Source organism: Typha angustifolia, chromosome 15 (genome assembly GCF_048772165.1).
Source record: "Typha angustifolia cultivar Huaian chromosome 15, ASM4877216v1, whole genome shotgun sequence".
Classification (NCBI taxonomy): domain Eukaryota; kingdom Viridiplantae; phylum Streptophyta; class Magnoliopsida; order Poales; family Typhaceae; genus Typha; species Typha angustifolia.
Window position 1 is genome coordinate 22,567,811 of NC_133253.1, and position 19,259 is coordinate 22,587,069.

The following is a 19,259-nucleotide window of genomic DNA, read 5'->3' on the forward strand; positions in this document are numbered from 1 at the left end:
TATAATTTAGTTGTTTAAATAATGTATTTTTCTTTTCTTATCATATTATGAATGGCCCCAAGATAGCATCCTGTTACCCACTTCTTTACTAATTACAAATGAGATGACAAAACTACCATTATGGTCATTGGATCCATTGAATCTTCTAGGAGGGCCAGTGGATCCGGAGTCCTGATATTTTTGGGGCCAGAGGTGTCTTTTTCTCTAAAAAGGAGAAATAGAAAATATTTGTGGTGGAATTAGGGAACCAATGTCTTAATGAGTTTGTTGCATCCACATGATTAGATAAATTTAATATCAAACCCCACTGTTTCCTCTTCTTTCTGGCAAAATTTTAATGAATTCATTTCTCTTGTTCAACTCATTCGGAAAAGTGGGGAGGAACTCCCACTTCCAGTCTTCCGGCCCACTACATCCAATCCAAAAGGTTAGAAAATCAATAACGTTTAAATCTTAATGAAGCCCTTTTAATGTACTCTTTTTTAGTTAGAGTGTCACCTTCTTAATTATAAACACCATGACAGAAATCTTTGTTTTTGTATCATATCTAACATTCCAACTACAATTCCCCTTACCCGGAGGGTATCTGACTCACACTGGCAGGTGGCAGACCTGAAAGTGAGTTCCCCCTTCTTCTAATCCTTAATCCACATCAAACAACTCCCATTAATCCTACCTTCCAAGTTCCATTCAACTAAGAAAGACAGGTGAGGGGCATTCTAGTAATCGTGTGCTAATAATGTTTAGGCCACTTGGACTAATAAGAGAGCAACACAATGGAAAATATAACTAAATGGACGGTTCTGTCCTTCTGGAGACTATAAAGTTGTAAAGCATTGGGAGTGGAGTGAAAGCCAATAAAAGAACCATCTTTCTCTTTCTCTTTTATTACCAGTTTGTTTTATAAAACCAAGGGAGCAACTTCTTTGTCTCAGCCTCCATGGCGTAGAAGCAATTCATCCCCTGTAGCGTTTGCGTGCTGGTCTCCCTTGTTAACTAATCCAACAATATAAGAGAGCCACTCTTCCATAGTTCCATTGGAGGCTAGCGCTAGCTAGTACTGAGGTTCTTGTTCTTTTGCTTGTTATTGATGTACGAAAGGAGGAGAGGAGGAGGAAGAAGGGGTAGTAATCCTGGGAAAGCCGGGGGAGTTATCGGGGCTCTTGGATTGCATCAATGAGGTCACTGCAGCCATCGCAGCAGCAGCGTCTTCGTCGGCGGCCGGGATGAGCGAGTCGGCTTACCGGGTGGAGACCACACCGCGCCTTGCACAATGGAGGATCGACGCGCTTTCCTCTTGCACTTATCGCAAGTCCGATCCATTCAAGATGGGTCTCTGGAACTGGTATAGATGTCTTTTTTTACTGTCGAAATTTTTACTCGCTCTGATTAAATCTTCATCAAGGTGCTGTCTTTCTTTGGGGAAGCGAAAAAAGATCCGATTTTGGAAGTTCCGACATGAATAGAAAAAGATTCTTTCTTGACTCTATTCTGGATTCTTTCTAGTTTCTTCTGAGTATTCTCCTTCTTGTGAGTTGGGCTTGTGATTTTCTTGTAAAGATTTGATCTTGCAAGAGCTAGACATGGTTTTCATCTTTGATTTAGGAAATCACATAGGAAGTTACCTTGTGTTGAACTAAACTGTTGAAAAAATAACTACAAGGATTAGCTAAAAGTTTTTGGTGTTCTTTTTTTTTTTTTTTTTTTTTTTTTTTTTGTGAAGGCATCTAACAGTGGAGAGGAATAAACAACTCTACGTGAAGCTCTATCCAGAGGTCTCAAACTTGACAAGAGATAAACCCCCAATAGCTTCCTTCATCATCAAGCTCGTCTCCTCCTCTTCTCCGACTCGCAAAACTCTAGTCCATCCAGGTCTCTGTGTTCTTCTGCACTCTGTTTTTCTTTGTCCTTTCTTCTATTTATGTACTTTCCAATTCTTGAGGTTTCTGTTTGGTATTGTTCTTCTTGGCATGTTCACTACTTTAAATGGACTTTGACAAAACTTTGGGATAGCAAGATCTTGTGATGCGGTATGCTAACTAATCCATCGTACGTGCAGGAATTTGTGACAAGCAGCTAAAGAGCAACGACGATTTTGTATGGGCAATTGATACACTTATTACTGGCAGACTTGTAATTGACGTTGAGTTTCTTGATCTAAAGACTCTGCCACCAACTGTAAGAAATTCTAACTTGTTCTTCTTTACATGGTTGGTGTAACAGAGTTGTTTCTCTCTCTCGTCATAATAATTTTACCTGAAATCCAAGCTTCCAAAGTAGTTCTGCATACATATGGATTACACGGCAAAGTCTCTCTAGTTTCTTCTCAGAACTTTTTACCAAGAATAAAAATTTCACAGTTATTGTGTTCAGTGTTTCTAACTGCTCCATGTTGCAAACTGCCATCTTCAAGTTTGCAGAGAGAAGGTCAAAAGAGAAGACATATTTAAAATGCAGGAAGAAGTGAGTAAAGGAACTATATATCAACAGCATTTAGTTAGTGAAGACATCAAGTTACTCTCGATCTTTAATCAAGTTAAACCTGATTAATGCACCAAATAGAGAAGCTCCAAGAGTCGGTTGCAACTTCCAATTTATTAGTTAATCTATGTCCTTCCACCACAAACTATATCAGTATCAGGATCTAGAGATAATTTTTACATCAAAATTTGGATTTAATGCTGCAATATTTCAGATCACTACATGTTTAGTGGTCGATAAACCTGTAAATTTGGTAGTTGGGGTTCTCATTCTAGCTGGTATTAGCATAAATTTGGCATCTTTTATACCATCTATGTAGTTTTACTGAATTGTAGATTAATTTGTTATTGATTGCCTCAAATTAAAATCCTAGTGCATTTCCTGCTATGTATTCCAGCAGTTCTATAACTGCATTTTTCATTTTCGGTGTCATTCAAGAGCAGAGCTCTTTTTTCTATGAAGCAACGCACCACTAATCACCTGGAAAATTGATTAGTGTTGCACAGCTGGTAGAAGAAAGCTTAATATGCACTGTCTCATTTAATTCTTGTTCTGTAACACAGGGTGGAGAACCAGCCTCCATCTGGACCAGTCAACATATTAAGAAGTACTCAAATTGTACTGCTTTATCTTGCCTGAGCCGAATGCTATCAGAGGGTATCCACACTGACATCACAATCAATGCCATGGACGGCAGCATTGCTGCCCACCGTGCTGTTCTAGCTACAAGATCTCCTGTCTTCCGTAGCATGTTCTCCCACAATCTCAAAGAGAAAGAACTGTCTACAGTGAATATCTCTGATATGTCCTTTGATGCTTGCCAGGCCTTCCTCAACTACATTTATGGAAATTTCCAGGCCAATGAATTCCTCACTCATCGGCTTGCCCTTCTCCGGGCTGCAGATAAGTATGACATCTGTGACCTAAAAGAGGCATGCCATGATAGCCTTTTAGATGACATTGATACAAAGAATGTGCTCGAGAGACTACAGACTGCATATCTCTATCGCCTGCCTAAGCTAAAGAACAGCTGCATGAGATACCTGGTGAACTTTGGAAAAATATATGAGATACGTGATGACTTCAATGTGTTCCTTCAGAATGCCGATAGGGAACTCATAGCTGAAATCTTTCATGAGGTTCTTGCAGCCTGGAAAGGTTTCTAAATATCCTGTTAGGAAAGATAATATATATTTATAAATATTTGTGTTACAATTGTGTGGGTTTTCACTGTAAATAGATTGACAAACAGATTGTACAGGATTTGTTCTTATGAAGGGGGTGCATTCATTAGTTCAAGATGTATATGTATAAGTTGATTGAAGGAAACTATCCATTGTCTATTTTATAATGAAAACTCATCATTTTTCATGCATCATCCTTGTGTTCTGATATTTTCTCTTTTATCTTGCATGTCGTGTTTCATTTATTAATCATCAAATTTGACTTAAGTGTTGGATTAAAAGCTTGGTTGTTTTGTTGTAGTTAATATCTGAATTGTTAAAAGAGCTGCAAAAATGCTTAAAAGGGTTCCTATATGCAGGTACTACTGGTAGTTAAAAGAAAAGGACTTACTATGCTTTCAATTTTGCCCTTGCCCGATCAGTTACTGTCACCATAGAGGAGCTTATTTAGAAAATGTAGAAGATAATGCTCTCTCCTTGGTATTACAAGACAATGTCCTCTGCTAAATGTATCAAAAACATCTTCAAACCTTCCCACTGGCCTAACAAATGTCGCATGACAACTAAAATTGACAAGATAGTGACCCAGGCAGGCCTCTAATTTCCCTCTAGTTGTTGAAATTACTGTCAGATTTTCTTTTTTTAATCCCTTTTAGTGCCAACATCTTTTGCATCCAAAACATTAGAGGGGAAAAATATCTCCATGCAAACATCACCAATCACACAGAAGTTGAAATATTTGGCGATTTCTGATTTCATCATCTAGTCAATATTATCAGCGTACATAAATGATGTTTTCTTGTTGATATAGTGATAACAGCTGAATTCTGAACTAGCTACTTTGACAAACATATACATCTAATGATCCAGCTGATGTATCATAAATATCAGAGAAATTTGTGATTCTTTAACAGGATTGTCATCTGCAAAGGCTTCTTACATCATATCATCAAATATCACAGATCAAATAAAGAACATTGTCACTTGCTAATTTTCAGAAATTCGGTATCTTGCGATGAAGATAAATAGATAGAAAGGCATATCCAACCAAATATTTTTCAGACGCTAATATCATAGTATTACAAAAGATGACATAGTTTACATTTTTAATACTGTAATAAGATAGTGTGTCATCTCCAGAAGTTTCCCCAGAATTTTTGCTAAATTTGAGTCACCATTTCTCACCTACCCATTTGATCTAATAAATGACACTTGTTCTGATAGTTCTGATTAAGATTAGCTAGTGTGTCACCATCCAGTCTTTAGAAAGTTTCTTCATCCACTGACCTCTCGACAGAACATTTGAAGAATGTAATAGCTTAAAAGTATCAGAGGTTATAGAACTAATCAAAGCTAGCAGCTAACTGTGACAGAGTCTATTTCTACCCAAATGGATCTCTCTTCCAAATTCACAACCATTGTACCAATACCCGGTGCTTAACCAAAAAGACTAAAATTTGACAAGTGATCCCGAGATTATATGATTATTACTATCGAAAAGCTTTTTGATGTCCATTTGTTGTTACTTTAGCATATAGCCAAATGCACATCTCATACTTGTTTTCTTATTCAGATGATATATCCCATCTAAAGCAAAGAGAAAATTTCGGGAATCTTATTCTTTGATGAACAGCAAGCACCTGTCCACTTATTTTTTGTCATCCAACTATCTGGACCTACAATAAGAATATGAATTTGAATACCAGGTAAACTACTCTTTATCATTTTCTATTCAGTTCTGAATCAATCTGATGCTGTTTAAGCACCTAATTGAAGCGTATGGTTCTTGGAAAGGTTAAAAGAAATCCACTACTATGCTCTCTTCTACAACCTTTAAATCAAATAGTTATATGATGTGATCTGTGACATAGCAATTGACAAGAAAACACATCAACATACAAGACCATAATTTGGATTCATGCAAGTTGAATGTTATCTTAAGATAGATATCTACTAGAAACACACATTAGTCGAGGTGATCGGCCCACTTTCTGGCCCAATAATGAATTTTTTTTTAAAGATCGCAATAGGGGAGCACTTTCAAAGTGACCAACACCAAAGACAGCATCAACGTTCTTTTTCCTGGCACTACCAATTCATTGAAACTAGTTCAGACTTCATATTTCTCTATTTATCATCCAATACTTTGGAACTTAACATGATTATTTTCGCTATTATGTCATAAAAGCTTCACCTTTGTTTTCCTTGTACACCTTCATAGCACCAAGTCTAGCCAACTCTTCTAGAAAGGAAAGAAGCGGCTCACACTTCAACTGCTTGGATACCCAATCTATGAATCTTATCTCGTATTAAATTTTATCTCTGACAAATTTCTTTTTAGCAAAGTGGCTTTTATGAAACAGAAAGCTCCCAGTCTCCCCCACTACTTTCTGTTACAAAAAGGGTCATCTATTCCAGCCGTGGCCTTATAAACTGAGACCCCCCCACCCCCCCAACACAGTAACCCATCCGAAGAGAACAATAAAAAAGAAAAATTTAAGCAAAAGGAGTGATGGGTTCTCAAAGGAAGAGCTTTATTTCCCTTTGTTTGCTCTTTCTCCTCTCTATTCTACTGCAGAGACCCTCTTTGGCTGCCAAAAAGGTACCTGAAGTCTAAGATTTTTTCATGGCTATCTTACGATTAGAACGCAAATCTCATGTGGGTCTCTCCATTTATGCTGCAGTCTTATGTTGTCTACTTTGGAGGCCATTCTCATGGCTCAGAAGAGGTCTCTTCGGCCTCCCACGAGAGAGTCGTGGATTCCCACTATGAGTTTCTTGGTTCGTTCTTAGGAAGGTAAAGAGATTTCCCAGAACACAACTTAGTCCTTCTTCTCCTTCTCTGTGGTAATATTTTCAAGCTCTAATGCAGCAAGGAGAAGGCCCAAGATGCGATCTTTTACTCATACACCAAGTACATCAATGGCTTCGCAGCCAACCTCGAACAAGAGGAAGCAATGGAGATATCAAGTGAGAAATTTTAGTACATTTATTTGTTTGGGTCCCTGTTCTTCTTTGCTTCTTATTTCTTTGACATGGCTCTCTTTGATCATTTTGTAGAGAATCCAAGGGTCATATCTGTGTTTCCAAATAGAGGGCACAAATTGCACACAACCCGTTCGTGGGATTTCCTTGGTCTGGAGAAGAACGGCAGAATCCCACGGAGTTCCATTTGGACGAAGGCAAAGTTTGGAGAAGATGTCATCATTGGAAACCTTGATACTGGTACCTATCATGCACAAAGATACTCCCTTTCTATTATGCTTCAATTATTCTATGCTCTTCCTCACTTATTAATCTAACATCTCGAAATATGTAGTTCAGCTAGAACCTCTTAGCTTTTAGGTGACCCCTTTATTGGACATTAAAAAGTGCTCATCAAAAGTAACGGCCATTTTTTGTCCATAATTCTTCGGCCATTTTTTGTGCATAATGATATATGTTTAAAACCTCTCTCTCTCTCTCTCTCTCTCTCTCTCTCTCTCTCTCTCTCTCTCTCTCTCTCTCTCTCTGCTGCATTGAAGTGGTTTTGAAGATACTGTTGCATTCTGAAACATGTCTCACACCCATACAAGCAACAAGTTGGCATATTAAATCTGTTTGACTTGGTAGCTTCACTTGTTCTCTTACCTCATGTAAGAAGCGGCACTTTTTGAGTTTTTGAACAGTAAAATAAATTTTTTTTTCCCATTTCAAATTCCCAAATGAATAATCTATCCTATTGACAAATTTTCTTTTACACTGATCATGAATTCCTAAGTTAATATAGGCCATAAACAAAAGGATTAGCCATTATTTACATCTAGTTAGACAAAATTCGGCAATCCATTCTAAGAAACAAGTCATAATGGACATAAATCATATGCATGTAGATTAATATGACTCAACCATTTGATTACTTTGGTGACCTCCTGTAACACTTCTTATTTCAAATGGTTAAAGATGCACGTGTTTAACATATCCAGTTTGAAATACTAATAGTATCAGTTTAACTGGAAAGAAAGTTTTTACTCTCTAAAACAAATATCTTGATATAAGGTTAGAGGTGAAAACTGATCGGATACGGATCGGATAGTATTCAATCTATATCCGGATCCGTATTTTTAGTTCGGATACAGATATTGGACGGATAGCAAAATTTAAAACCATATCTTAACTAAACGGATACGGATAATTTTCGGATAAATGATTGGATCTTAAACGAGTATTGATTAAATTTTAAATAATTATAATATTTTATTTAAATATAATTAACACAAAATTATTAAGAGTTTTACAACAAATAATTTTTTTATATATCAAATATATAAAATTAGAGAAATTAATCTCTATAAATAATATATAATGTATTATTAGTAATAATATTAATACTTACTATTTAAATAAGCAAACTAAAAACTGTAAATCATTTAAAAAAATATGCGGGTAAACGGATATCCGATATCCGTATCTGAATCCGAATCCGAATCCGAATCCGAAAAATTTATCAGACCCGTATCCGAATCCGTATCCGATTTTTTTTCAAAAATTCTATCCATATCCGAATCCGAATCCGAGTTGAATAAAATTTTTTTATCTGAATCCGATCCGAGTCGAATCGGATAGCGGGTCGGATCGGAGTTAATCCGACCCGTTTTCACCCTTATATAAGGTACATGAGAAGCTGCGCTAAACTATTAGATTACAGTTGTGACCTTCTTTTATATATATATTATATATATATATATATATATATATATATATATTATATAGATTGAATTAAAGCGTGCATAAAGTTATTTTTATTCCACCAACAAACTTTTGAGCCAAGTCGGAGAGATGGAATGGAAGCCATGAGGGGTTGTCTCCTGGCACGTTTGACCTCAGAATGGCATTTGGCAGAGTGCGGGCGTACCAAAGTCCAACCCATCACGTCTCAATGATGACTAAAAGTACCATTGACTAAGGCACTTGTTGCACATGGTAACAGCTGGGAGGCCTCCCCTCCACCATTTGTCCATCGTCAAATCTCTATCACCTCCTCTCTGGCTTCCTTGCAGGTGTATGGCCGGAATCAGAAAGCTTCAGAGATGAAGGAATTGGCCCCGTTCCGTCCAACTGGAGAGGAATCTGTCAGACCCAGTCTGACATTGACAACAAAGTTCGTTGCAACAGGTCTGTCTGTCCATTTTGTTCTCCACCACCACTCTCTCTCTCTCTCTCTATTGCAGCACATTGGATGCAAACCCTCAGCTCCAGCATTTTTTCCTGCAATCCGATAACTTTTTCACCTATCTTTCTTTGATGAACTCGAGTTTGAAGCACTAAACGGCCACCTAGATAGGACTAACATCACACACACATAAAGCTTAAATGGGCATTATCTTCTTATAAGTTTCCAGCATGACTTTCGTAGCACTATTTCTTTCTTCAGTTAGTGGGGTCGATCGCTTTAGTAAAAGCCTCTCTCTCTCTTCTTTTTTTCGTTCACTCTATGTTTCACCTTTTTTTTCAACTTTATCGTTTACCCCCACTAAAGACTGTCAATTGTAAATTCTAATGTACAATCTAAAGGAGTGGAGTGTAGGAAATTGCTGCAGTCGAGGCTGCAGGCCATCTGCTCCCATTCCTTTTTCTCTGATTGTATCATAGCAAAAGGACAGCCTCTTCTGCTTCGTTTCAGATTGCTAACGTGTTTTCTAAAATTAAAAATTCAAAAAAAAAAAGACTGCTAACGTGTTGGTTATTAGGATTGTTGGCAGATGCTTGGCCAGACTAGCAACCAACTCTACGTTACTTTTTTTGGCCTCTTTCCAAAAAACTTTGGAGCTTTTCTTCTTATATGTTACAATAATGCTGTCCTCACCTAGCTGTGATTAATTTGGATTTAGTCAACAAATTTAGTGTCCTCAGAGTGTGGGTGCGACAGGGTTGAAACATAGATAATAAAATAGTGGTACTTGAATATATTTTTCTCAAAATGTTACGTTTATGTGCAACTCTGCAAGTCCATCTTTTTATGTTGGAATAATAAACAAATATAGAAGGCAAAATTATTTAGTCTTACGAAGAAGAGGACCACTCCCGAGAATCCTGAACCGGGAGCCCGACCAACCGCTAAAAGTTCCTCAAGATGCATTTCACGGAATACGCGTTTCCCGGGAAGACCGTTTTAAAGTTGACCAACCGTTTCTACAAATGACCGTTGAGCCATCTGAATTGTGTCAACCGTCTGTCTGTCTGTCTGACCATCCATCACCAATGATCATGATGAATCTGACGGTCTAAATGCTGCTGTGCGCAGGAAGCTGATCGGAATCAGGTACTTCAACAAGGGCTATCAATCGTTGGCCGGCTCGGCCAGCCCGGAGTCGAGCACGCCGCGAGACACCGACGGCCACGGGACCCACACGCTCTCCACCGCCGCTGGCAGGTTCGTGCGGGGTGCCAACCTATTTGGCTATGGCAATGGCACGGCGAAGGGCGGTGCACCTAACGCCCGTGTCGCCGCTTACAAGGTGTGCTGGCCACCGGTCAATGGCAGCGAGTGCTTCGACGCTGACATACTTGCGGCCTTTGATGCGGCCATTGACGATGGTGTGCACGTCCTCTCGGTGTCGCTCGGCGGTGGGCCGACGGATTATTTTAAGGATGGGGTAGCAATTGGGTCGTTTCATGCAGTCAAGCATGGGATCACAGTGGTGTGTTCGGCTGGCAATTCCGGGCCCGATTCGGGCTCGGTATCAAACACTGCACCGTGGATTGTTACAGTTGGAGCTAGCACAATTGATAGAGAGTTTCCTGCTTATGTTTCACTTGGCAATAAGAAGCAAATTAAGGTTAGTATTCACTAGGTATATATATACACACACACTAATGTTGGCCTATATTTTGGTCGTAATCGTTTTTGTTTTGTGAAATTTTAGGGACAAAGCCTTTCTCCCATGAGCCTTCCAGGGAACGAGTACTATCCCATGATTAGTTCTGTAGAAGCTAAAGCTTCCAATACAACAGAGCATGAAGCGTAAGAGTGAACTCCAGTTAAATTTAGTTCCATAGTTGTTGCCGTATATATATATGGGATCTTAATGTCCATTATTATCCGCATAAAATTCTATACGTTCTTCTGTTTGAATCTGCAGAAAGTTATGTCTTTTGAGATCTCTAGACCCTGCAAAGGTGAAAGGAAAGATAGTTTTTTGCCTTCGTGGGAAGAATGCAAGGGTGGCAAAGGGAGAGGTTGTTCACCAGGCTGGTGGCCTTGGGATGGTCTTAGCCAACGACGAAGCCACCGGAAACGAGATCATTGCAGACGCTCATGTTCTTCCTGCGACCCATATCAGTTATTCAGATGGCCTTGCTCTTCTTTCCTACCTCAACTCCACCAAGCATGTTCCTTCCACAGCTATTAGTTCATTAAAAAGCAATTGACTCAAAATTTTAACCAATTAGATAATGGATCAATAATGTATGTGCAGATCGGCATCTGGGTATATCACGATTCCAGAAACAAAGATCGGTACGAAACCAGCACCTTTCATGGCTGCTTTCTCTTCTCAGGGGCCAAATACCGTCAACCCTGAGATCCTCAAGGTTCACAATGAAACTGAACTCTTATATTGCTCTACATAAACTCCTGGTTGCTCCAATAGTCTCACTGATACTTCTTGCTCATTCTTCGTAGCCTGATATCACTGCACCTGGTGTTAGTATTCTTGCTGCCTATACCGGTGCATCAGGACCTACAGGTCTTGCCTTCGATGAACGCCGCGTTCTCTTCAACTCGGAGTCCGGAACCTCCATGTCTTGCCCTCATGTCGCGGGCATTGCCGGCCTCCTCAAAGCTCTCCACCCTGAATGGAGTCCTTCAGCAATCAAGTCAGCTATCATGACTAGTGGTAAGCATCAATATCTCATTGTTCTGAGGACTAGATCGGCAATCAGCATGCATACATATAATTAATGTGACATCTGGTTGTTGAGTAATCTGAGCATGTTTCATTACCATCAGTATCTCGTTTTTCTGAGCACTAGTTCAGCAATCAGCATGCATACAGTAATCTAAGAATGCTTCATTGCCTTGCCTCTTATGCAGCAAGAATTCAAGACAACATACAAGAGCCTATGAACAACTCATCCTTTCTGAAGGCAACTCCATTCAGCTATGGCTCTGGTCACGTCCAACCTAACCGCGCCATGGATCCCGGTCTCATTTACGATCTAAACACCGATGATTACTTGAATTTCTTATGCGCATTGGGCTACAACTCGACCCAAATCGCAACTTTCAGCATCGAACCTTACAAATGCCCAGCTAAACCTCCAAAGCTTGAAGACTTTAACTACCCCTCTATAGCTGTTCCTAATCTATCAGGTGATCTTAGTGTCACCAGAACAGTGAGAAATGTTGGAATACCAAGCACTTACACAGTTCGTGTGAAGCAGCCAACAGGTGTATCTGTGACCGTGGAGCCATCAAGCCTCAAATTTGACAAAATGGGTGAAGAGAAGAAGTTTAGGATTACCCTAAAGGCTAAGCAGAGGAATTCTAACAGAGGTTATGTCTTTGGTATGATGACATGGTCAGATGGGAAACACCACGTAAGGAGTCCAATTGTGGTGAAAGCAATAGGACATAAGCCTTGATATAGTGCCACGGCATTTGCTTCTTCCTCATTTAAATTTTGGATTAGGTTGTGGAGATGGATAAGAGATGAATCTGATGGCAAATCTTGTCAGACTTGTTGAAGAGAGATGTATTGATGATCACTTCAATTGTAAGCAATAAAAGGCAAAGTGATTCTTTAGTGTTCCAATTTCTAAACAATGTTGTCTCATCTTCTGTCTATCCAGAAATAATCCTTACAATTTGAGGAATTTACAAGTAAAGAAGAAAAATTGAGGGTTAAAATGGAATAAACTGAGGGAGGTTTTTTTTTTTTTTTTTTTTTTTTGAACGATTAAACTAACACTAACTCGGACGAGTTGGACTCGGACGAGTTGTACGATGGGCTTTGCCTTCCTTCGTGGGTTTTCTCAATTATGGTCGGCGCGTTGAGACAGCGAAGCGCCAGTAAAGAAAAGAGAGGTTTTTAGGCGTCTACGCTTCTCTCGAAGAAGGAAAACCCAACTCACCCTCCTCCTAGATTCTTCAGATTTCTCTTCTTCTTCTTCTTCGTTGTAAAATTCCTTGTCTCGTTCTCTTCGATCGGAAGGGAGGTTATTGGATTGGATTTTTCGTTGAAAAGATCGGAAGAAGATGTCGTACGCGTATCTCTTCAAGTACATCATTATTGGGGATACAGGTTTTGTTTCCTCTCCTCGGTTTCTTGTTTTGATCTCTTCGGAAACGTTAGGGCTTCATCCTGTAATCGATTTTATGGTTTGATCTGTTTGGAAATTGGTGTGAATTGGGTTGATTAATTTGGGATAACTCTTCTATTCTTGGTGTTAGGTCTTTGGTGATATATCTGTCAATCTGTGTCTGGTATAGTGGATCTTTTTCTTAATCCGTAGGGATGGATTAAAATATGCCTTTATTGTTGGAAAGTTTGAGTGTTGTGATCCTGCGTTTTGTTGTCTGTTCTATTTGATCGTGATGGTTTCTACTCTTTTTGGTCAGGAGTTGGAAAATCATGTCTTCTTTTGCAATTCACCGATAAGAGGTTCCAGCCTGTGCATGACTTAACTATTGGCGTGGAATTCGGAGCTAGGATGATCACAATTGAAAACAAACCCATCAAGTTGCAGATTTGGGATACGGTTGGTTTCCATGTTCCTAACCTTTTATTGGAATTGATGTTTGCATTTAGATTTATTGCTTACTCTGCAACAGCTAATAATTCCAAAGTATGGCTCTTTTTAATTCCTTTGTCTTCCATAAAAGAAGAGTTGATATTGCTTGCTAATCAACGAATAAATTCCCTGCGAGTTTGCTCAACTCTTTGTGAGATGTATTCCTTTTCTTTCTCATGTATAGTTAGTTTGATAAACATGAGTTTCAAATAGAGGAATAAGAAGATTAAGAAAATTATGACCAAATTTATGAGGATTGCTGAAATGTTCTATTTTCGAATTGAAATATATTGAGCCACATCTTGTTTCATTTCCTAGAGCCTTAAAATCCAACTTACTCAGATTCCGGCCTTCTAGTTCTAGGTGTTTGCTGGGGGTAATCTTCATAAAGATCTTCCAGGGTCTTTCTTGAATAAAAGACCTTAAAGGGCTAATTTCACTTTTTTACAGCAGTATGTAGATCATATAAGCTATTTTGTAGCTATATGGAATTCTTAGTCATTTTCTACATCGTGGAGTCACTACACAAACGTATACAGGATTGAGTGTTGAACTTCAATAAATAGGAATAATATACATTGCAGAATGCATGATTAAAGTAGATCAAGAGAAACTTTGATATATGCTTTAGCCGAGAAGCACCCAAGTGATCAAAGAGTTTAGTCGCCTAGAGATTCAAAGGTGAACCAAGGACCCCAAGCAGTTGGTTCAGATCAAGAACTTGGCTACCAGCCTAACTGAGTAGCAATCAGAAGCAAGAGAAGATAGAGGCAATGGTCATCTTTGTGTAGATGCAAATAAATAAGCTGGAACAAGGTGTTTTGCATTTCTAAAAGCAAGTTAACACCGAGAACTTAGAGACCAAAAATTTTCTTACAAGTCTGCTACCATAGATTTTGCTGGATTGGGGAATTGGCAGTTTTATGGAAGATGATTGTTGGACAGGAGAGATATTGGAGCTTCCACTTTTGTGTCCTATTTCTTGTAATGAAATACTGATTTTAATTTGTAATGTATAATGCTTTTGCTAATTTGCACTTCTCCCTATTCATATTCTTCTTGATCGATCTCTTAAGTCTTATTAATATAAAACTAAACTTATTGAACATGTATTTTTGGAATTAGGTGCAACAATTTAGAATTTAAAATACATTCCATATTGTGCTATTATCTATTTCAAAGACTAATATGAATGAAGAATTTTAATTAAATCATAAGAGCTTAATACTACATGCTGCAGCATGATGTGCATTTTGATGAACGTGTCATCTTTCTGTTGTTCCATAACCAAAACTGAAGATGATTATCTTAATTTATTCTTGATCCGTTGTGGAAGGATTTGTTCCAACTTTTTTCCTCTACTTGGCATATTATGAACCTATAAATGAGTGTTCCTATCAAGTATCAAAACATGCAACTGATGCAAGGTTTTCCTTAATGAAACAGGCAGGCCAAGAATCCTTCAGATCTATTACTAGGTCTTACTACCGAGGGGCAGCTGGTGCACTTTTAGTATATGATATCACCAGGTACTGAGTTCCTGTCAGGTGTATTAGATTAAAATATTACTTGGAAATGTAACCTCTCCAAGGTCCAAGCCTAATTGTTTAAGTGCATGTTTTGTTGGAGGTGTTCATTTTTCTTTTCCTTTCAATTACTGTTAGGAGAGAAACATTTAATCATCTAGCAAGCTGGTTGGAAGATGCAAGACAACATGCAAATGCTAACATGACCATAATGCTGATTGGTAACAAATGCGATCTGGCTCACCGGCGAGCTGTCAGCACCGAGGAAGGGGAGCAGTTTGCAAAAGAGCATGGTCTGATCTTTATGGAGGCCTCTGCAAAAACTGCACAGAATGTGGAGGAGGTGACTGCATTTTGTTCTATATGTGTGATAATGGAATCAAATTTCTCATTTTATTTTATTATCATAATTCTGGTATTGGTTATCTGTGCAGGCATTTATTAGCACTGCCGCAACCATATATAGGAAGATCCAGGATGGGGTCTTTGATGTCTCCAATGAGGTTAGTTATACTCCCATGTTTAAACATTATCAAACTCCTTCCAGTTTTCTACTTGAACACCATTGCTTCACAGTAAGCAACAACCCCTTGTTTTAGAAATGCAAGAACCACAGGTGGTTCAAGGTCCAGATGGTGCCTAGGCACTTGATGGAAGACTGGCGGTCACTGTAGTGGTGCTAATGTAGTTGATCTTAATGTTTGTATTTTGTGATCAAGTGATTATGTAATTATGTTGTTACCTGTAATGCTTGTGTTACTTACTCTAGTAACACTTTTGGTAGCTTGAACTTCACATATCTTGCATTAGGAACCTTACCTCTATGCATAAGAGGGATTAGGGAAATTTTAATGACAAAATATTGGCAAGTTCTCTATAAAAGGAAAAGCATGTAAAATGGGACATTGTGCTTCTGATATGTCCATCCAGGAACGACTAAGTTGGAGCACTCAATGACAACGCTACAGTAGAAGGCACCTTTCATGTCTCTGATACCACTTTCCTGTCATGATGATAATATTTTCTAATACTTTGTCTTGCTAGTTGACTTCTGTTTGACGACATCTTGTATTCCATACTTGTAAGATTGGCATATGATAATCACTAAGCACTTTATATCTACTAAATAAACTAAGATTAATGCTTTTGTGACTTTTTCAGTCTTATGGAATTAAAGTTGGATATGGAGGAATACCTGGCCCATCTGGAGGGAGGGATGGCTCATCATCCCAAGCTGGCGGCTGTTGCAGTTGAGCTTCAATCCAATAGTTGCGACTTTGTGAATGAGATTCCTTATATATTACTTCTGGCTTATCCAATGATAATAGTTTCTTTGTGGTGATTAATTGTTTCTTCAACATCTGTGGTACTCTGAACCAATCAAATGTGCAGTTTGCTTGGTAAATATTGTATAATCCTTCCCAGACATCGAATGAAATCCCCTGTTAATTACTATTCAGCAGTTGCATATTTTATATTGAAATGTTCCATCTTGTTGGGAATCGGATGTGCTTATTTATTTTATGGTAGAGATTGATACTTAGAGTAATCAGATAACATTGTTGTTGATTCCATGTTATTACGTGTAGGCAAAAGAGCATTGGTTTGCAACCTCCTCCAATGAAAATGCATGGCAAACGTCTCGTTCTAAAACTTTGCACAGGAACTGGTCGATTTATCTGTGGACTCAATCGTAGCTCAATTGGCCTGGGAGTATTAAATCACAATCAACTATAGTCTTTACTTGCATCCATAGCATGCGCTCATGTGGGGTTTGAGTCCAAGTGTTGCAAAGAGTCACCAACTGCTTCGAAGTCAAGGTTTCGTCGTTATATCTCATTGTGACGGATCGACCAGACGTTTGGTTGTAAAGTGGATTGGTTAAAACGTCAATCTTTTCCAATTTTAAAGAAAGCATGTGAAACAACGGTCAGTTGCTCACCAAAAGCCAACTAATCTTCCAAAGATATGACTCTGTGAGTGGATCAGCTATAACCGTTGCCGACTCGAAAGCAATATTCTAGTATATTCCTTCTTCGCTTCAAATTTCAAATGAGAATATCTAAATTAATTACAGAGACTTGAATGCCATTTTTCACAGATGGCATATCATCATATCTTTTGAATTAATAACAGAATGAAAAGGCCTTTTGCATATCACCACCCACATTTAATCTTATTCCAGAGAACTCCTTGAACACTTCCGTAATCATCTCATGTTCGATCTTTCAGAATGTTTTCATAATATTAGGGAGATATTTTTCAACTGTTTTCCGCTAAAAGGGAGAGAATATAAGGTACTCGAGAGTTTTTTCTTTGCAAAAATATAACTGTAAATATGCAAAGAAAGAGGTGGTCCCTTGAAAATAAGCTAAAACTTGCAGGTGGTTAAAAAATAACAACAATGATCGAATCCCGTGACTACTAACAATTATAATGAAACCAATCGAATTAAAGTAATCGAGTAAAATCCAAGCAATCTCCGCCCAACACATGACCAGATCCCAAACCCTACTCCCCAAATCTCCTCATATCACTCCGCAATCCCCATAGAGTTTTCCAATCCCAACCCAGACCCTATCACGATATACAAGAATAGAACAAGAGAAGAAGAAGAAGAAACCAACGAGTACTAAAAGAGAGGAGGAGGTGCGGCGAAGCCATGGTCGTGGTAGTCGAGATGTAAGCTATCCTTTATCTTGTGGAATCCATGAGCGAATACACCGAACCCGAATACGAACCCGATCAAGATGATCAGCGCTATCAGCAGCAAGCAAAGGCAGCACGACTTGCTCGGGCAGCACATCTCCGCCGTCCGTTCGATTCCTCCTCTCGAACTTGAATGCGTACAGAGATGAGAGGAGGTGAGGGAGGTGAGGGAGATGGGAGAGTAATCCTATGGGTTCTCGCTTGTTCAATATATAGATGAGCTAGAAAGAGTTATGAGGATTCTTTTATGCGGGAGGTTGTATGTTTATTTTATAAGCCGTATATGAAGATCCCTGTGTATGCGGATTTTTCGCGGAGAGCTAGTGGTTGGTACTTGACACACTTTATGCGGACACGTATAAGCTGAAGGGCGGGTTAACGGATGCGTCAAAGTACCCGACCCGCTCCCTCTATTTCAAGGAAACGGATTTGGATGCGGATATAGTAAGAGCCCAATCCGCTATTCAAATATTTAAGCGGGGATCGCTATCAGCGATGGCATTTCGAAGTAGACGACAATCTTTTGTGGTTGTCTTTTAACAGTTATGTCCCTAATATTATTGATATTTATAATAAGACTATTTGTTATAATTGATGAGAAATATTTTATGGTATCTATGATTTCGTCTATTTCCAATTCCACAGTCTTCAATTCGTCTTTGCCCTTTGCTTTTTGAGTGGCAACAATAGAATGAGATGTGAGAGAACGAGTGGGAGAAAAAAAAAAATAAGTAGTGATAGATGAGGTTGGTGGGGAGATATATGTTACTATGCAGGGAAGGGGTGAGGAATCTATAAAGGGCATAGTAGAGAATGATTTGTACTACTCCCCAAGTTAAAACCAAAATAATCACTATTGGTATCTTAAAATGTTTTGAGATACCTTTTTTTTAAAGAAAGTCTATCAAGAAAAAAAAAACCCCCACTAAAGTACCACATTTTTGCTACCAAATGTTACTTTATCTACAGTATTATATTGATAGGAGACTAATATGAAAATATAACTAAAATATTATATTGCGAACTATTTACTTGTTTTCATAACCCCTCTTTCGAGAGTCTTCCTAGTTACTCTTATTAGTGGCTTACCCTCTCTCCCCTCTTTTAGACTAATGACTAGATAGACGAAATAGATTTTTCTTATTATTTCTTTATCTTTCTCTCTTCCTTCGTCTGTCTTTCTCATTATTTATTTCATCTCTTTGTCCTCTCTAATGTCTGTATCAAATCTAAGCCTTATCACTAATGCATCTAATGTAATTAGTCTTCCATATAGCCACTTTGCTTACATGCTCACTCATCGATGTCGGTTTTATCCCCACCCTCGTGCTTCGACTTCATCCATTTTCTTAACATCACATCATATACTAGGCGTAGGGTGCGACATCTCTCTCTCTCATTCCTTGCTTCTCACCTCTCAGTATGTTGACTTGTTGTGGAAACAAATTGAGAGTGTGGGGCGTGGGTTAGGGATGAGCTCTCACCATCTCTTGCTTGTCTTGCCGAGGTAATCAATAGTCATTGTGGTGGTATTTATGAATGTGAGGGGTGCTTAAGGAGTAGGTTGGTGTTGAGCTTTTGTATG

At 38.6% G+C, this 19,259-nt stretch overlaps 4 protein-coding genes across 4 annotated transcripts; 3 read left to right on the top strand and 1 right to left on the bottom strand.

The window, feature by feature from the left end:
- Positions 1–865: 865 nt before the first annotated feature.
- On the top strand, positions 866–3,824 carry LOC140779721 (BTB/POZ domain-containing protein At1g55760). Its single transcript, XM_073124956.1, has 4 exons — positions 866–1,345; positions 1,724–1,872; positions 2,060–2,178; positions 3,045–3,824. Exons 1-4 carry the CDS (start codon positions 1,227–1,229, stop codon positions 3,645–3,647), a joined length of 990 nt encoding a protein of 329 aa, XP_072981057.1. The 5' UTR covers positions 866–1,226; the 3' UTR covers positions 3,648–3,824.
- Positions 3,825–6,131: 2,307 nt separating this feature from the next.
- LOC140777229 (subtilisin-like protease SBT5.3) lies at positions 6,132–12,480 on the top strand. The gene is made up of 11 exons (XM_073121191.1): positions 6,132–6,267; positions 6,350–6,462; positions 6,538–6,635; positions 6,726–6,890; positions 8,705–8,819; positions 9,949–10,483; positions 10,571–10,668; positions 10,787–11,032; positions 11,123–11,237; positions 11,329–11,542; positions 11,740–12,480. The coding sequence occupies exons 1-11, from the start codon at positions 6,178–6,180 to the stop codon at positions 12,288–12,290; spliced, it is 2,340 nt and encodes a 779-aa protein (XP_072977292.1). The 5' UTR covers positions 6,132–6,177; the 3' UTR covers positions 12,291–12,480.
- A 224-nt stretch (positions 12,481–12,704) lies between these two features.
- On the top strand, positions 12,705–16,440 carry LOC140779746 (ras-related protein RABB1c-like). The gene is made up of 6 exons (XM_073124985.1): positions 12,705–12,949; positions 13,267–13,406; positions 14,886–14,968; positions 15,104–15,308; positions 15,400–15,468; positions 16,127–16,440. The coding sequence occupies exons 1-6, from the start codon at positions 12,904–12,906 to the stop codon at positions 16,217–16,219; spliced, it is 636 nt and encodes a 211-aa protein (XP_072981086.1). The 5' UTR covers positions 12,705–12,903; the 3' UTR covers positions 16,220–16,440.
- Positions 16,441–17,396: 956 nt separating this feature from the next.
- Positions 17,397–18,082, bottom strand: LOC140778992 (uncharacterized). Its single transcript, XM_073123924.1, has one exon. It carries the CDS (start codon positions 17,769–17,771, stop codon positions 17,598–17,600), a length of 174 nt encoding a protein of 57 aa, XP_072980025.1. The 5' UTR covers positions 17,772–18,082; the 3' UTR covers positions 17,397–17,597.
- Between the last annotated feature and the right edge of the window lie 1,177 nt (positions 18,083–19,259).

Bases quoted from the DNA above. Each gene is read 5' to 3' on its own strand.
- LOC140777229 (XM_073121191.1), top strand. From the start codon at position 6,178: ATGGGTTCTCAAAGGAAGAGCTTTATTTCCCTTTGTTTGCTCTTTCTC. The intron at 6,636-6,725 runs GTGAGAAATTTT...ATCATTTTGTAG, and splicing joins GGAAGCAATGGAGATATCAA to AGAATCCAAGGGTCATATCT. The intron at 11,238-11,328 runs GTTCACAATGAA...CATTCTTCGTAG, and splicing joins TCAACCCTGAGATCCTCAAG to CCTGATATCACTGCACCTGG.
- LOC140779721 (XM_073124956.1), top strand. From the start codon at position 1,227: ATGAGCGAGTCGGCTTACCGGGTGGAGACCACACCGCGCCTTGCACAA. The intron at 1,346-1,723 runs GTATAGATGTCT...TTTTTTGTGAAG, and splicing joins AAGATGGGTCTCTGGAACTG to GCATCTAACAGTGGAGAGGA. The intron at 1,873-2,059 runs GTCTCTGTGTTC...TCGTACGTGCAG, and splicing joins CAAAACTCTAGTCCATCCAG to GAATTTGTGACAAGCAGCTA.
- LOC140778992 (XM_073123924.1), bottom strand. From the start codon at position 17,771: ATGTGCTGCCCGAGCAAGTCGTGCTGCCTTTGCTTGCTGCTGATAGCG.
- LOC140779746 (XM_073124985.1), top strand. From the start codon at position 12,904: ATGTCGTACGCGTATCTCTTCAAGTACATCATTATTGGGGATACAG. The intron at 14,969-15,103 runs GTACTGAGTTCC...AATTACTGTTAG, and splicing joins TTAGTATATGATATCACCAG to GAGAGAAACATTTAATCATC. The intron at 15,309-15,399 runs GTGACTGCATTT...TTATCTGTGCAG, and splicing joins CTGCACAGAATGTGGAGGAG to GCATTTATTAGCACTGCCGC.